At 29.8% G+C, this 473-nt stretch overlaps 1 protein-coding gene across 1 annotated transcript in view; it reads left to right on the forward strand.

The window, feature by feature from the left end:
* The window catches only part of LOC122065581, a 6058-nt gene extending 5595 nt beyond the window's left edge, over window positions 1-463 (forward strand). Inside the window, exon 4 of the mRNA XM_042629403.1 lies at window positions 211-463. Within this exon, the coding sequence (XP_042485337.1) occupies window positions 211-254 (44 nt within the window). The 3' untranslated portion in view covers window positions 255-463. The remainder of the gene's footprint in view (window positions 1-210) is intronic.
* Window positions 464-473: the final 10 nt, after the last annotated feature.

Here is a 473-nt window from a genome sequence, read left to right on the forward strand (position 1 = left end):
TCTTCCCCCCCCCCTCCCTTTTGCCTCTGTTAAATTTTTTCTTATGTATGGGCTATACTATTAGATGCAGATCACCATGTTGCAATTCCTTTTTCATATTTTTTTTCCTGAAGACAAGATGTCATTTCCTATTGAATTTTCTTTGTTGTATGAAATTTATTGCGATGATGGGAAACATTATATGTAACATTCCATTTAATGTGGTTGCAGGCATGGTTATTAGAACAAGCAAATTATACCAAGGTAATGGGTGATTTAGTTTAAAAAAATATTAGATAGTTGCTTTTCATTAAGATTGGTTTACTATCTTCTTCTTCTTCTCATTTTTTCTTTCTTTCTTTGGCCTATGTTATACTGTATTTCTTTAAGAAGAATTCGAGGTTCATAGAAAAAAAACCTAATATAAGGTTAACATGTCAAAGAGTACAAAATAAAGTAAAGGAATTAATGATGCCAACAAAAATAAAAATAAA

The sequence above is a fragment of the Macadamia integrifolia genome, chromosome 2 (genome assembly GCF_013358625.1).
Source record: "Macadamia integrifolia cultivar HAES 741 chromosome 2, SCU_Mint_v3, whole genome shotgun sequence".
Classification (NCBI taxonomy): Eukaryota; Viridiplantae; Streptophyta; class Magnoliopsida; order Proteales; family Proteaceae; genus Macadamia; species Macadamia integrifolia.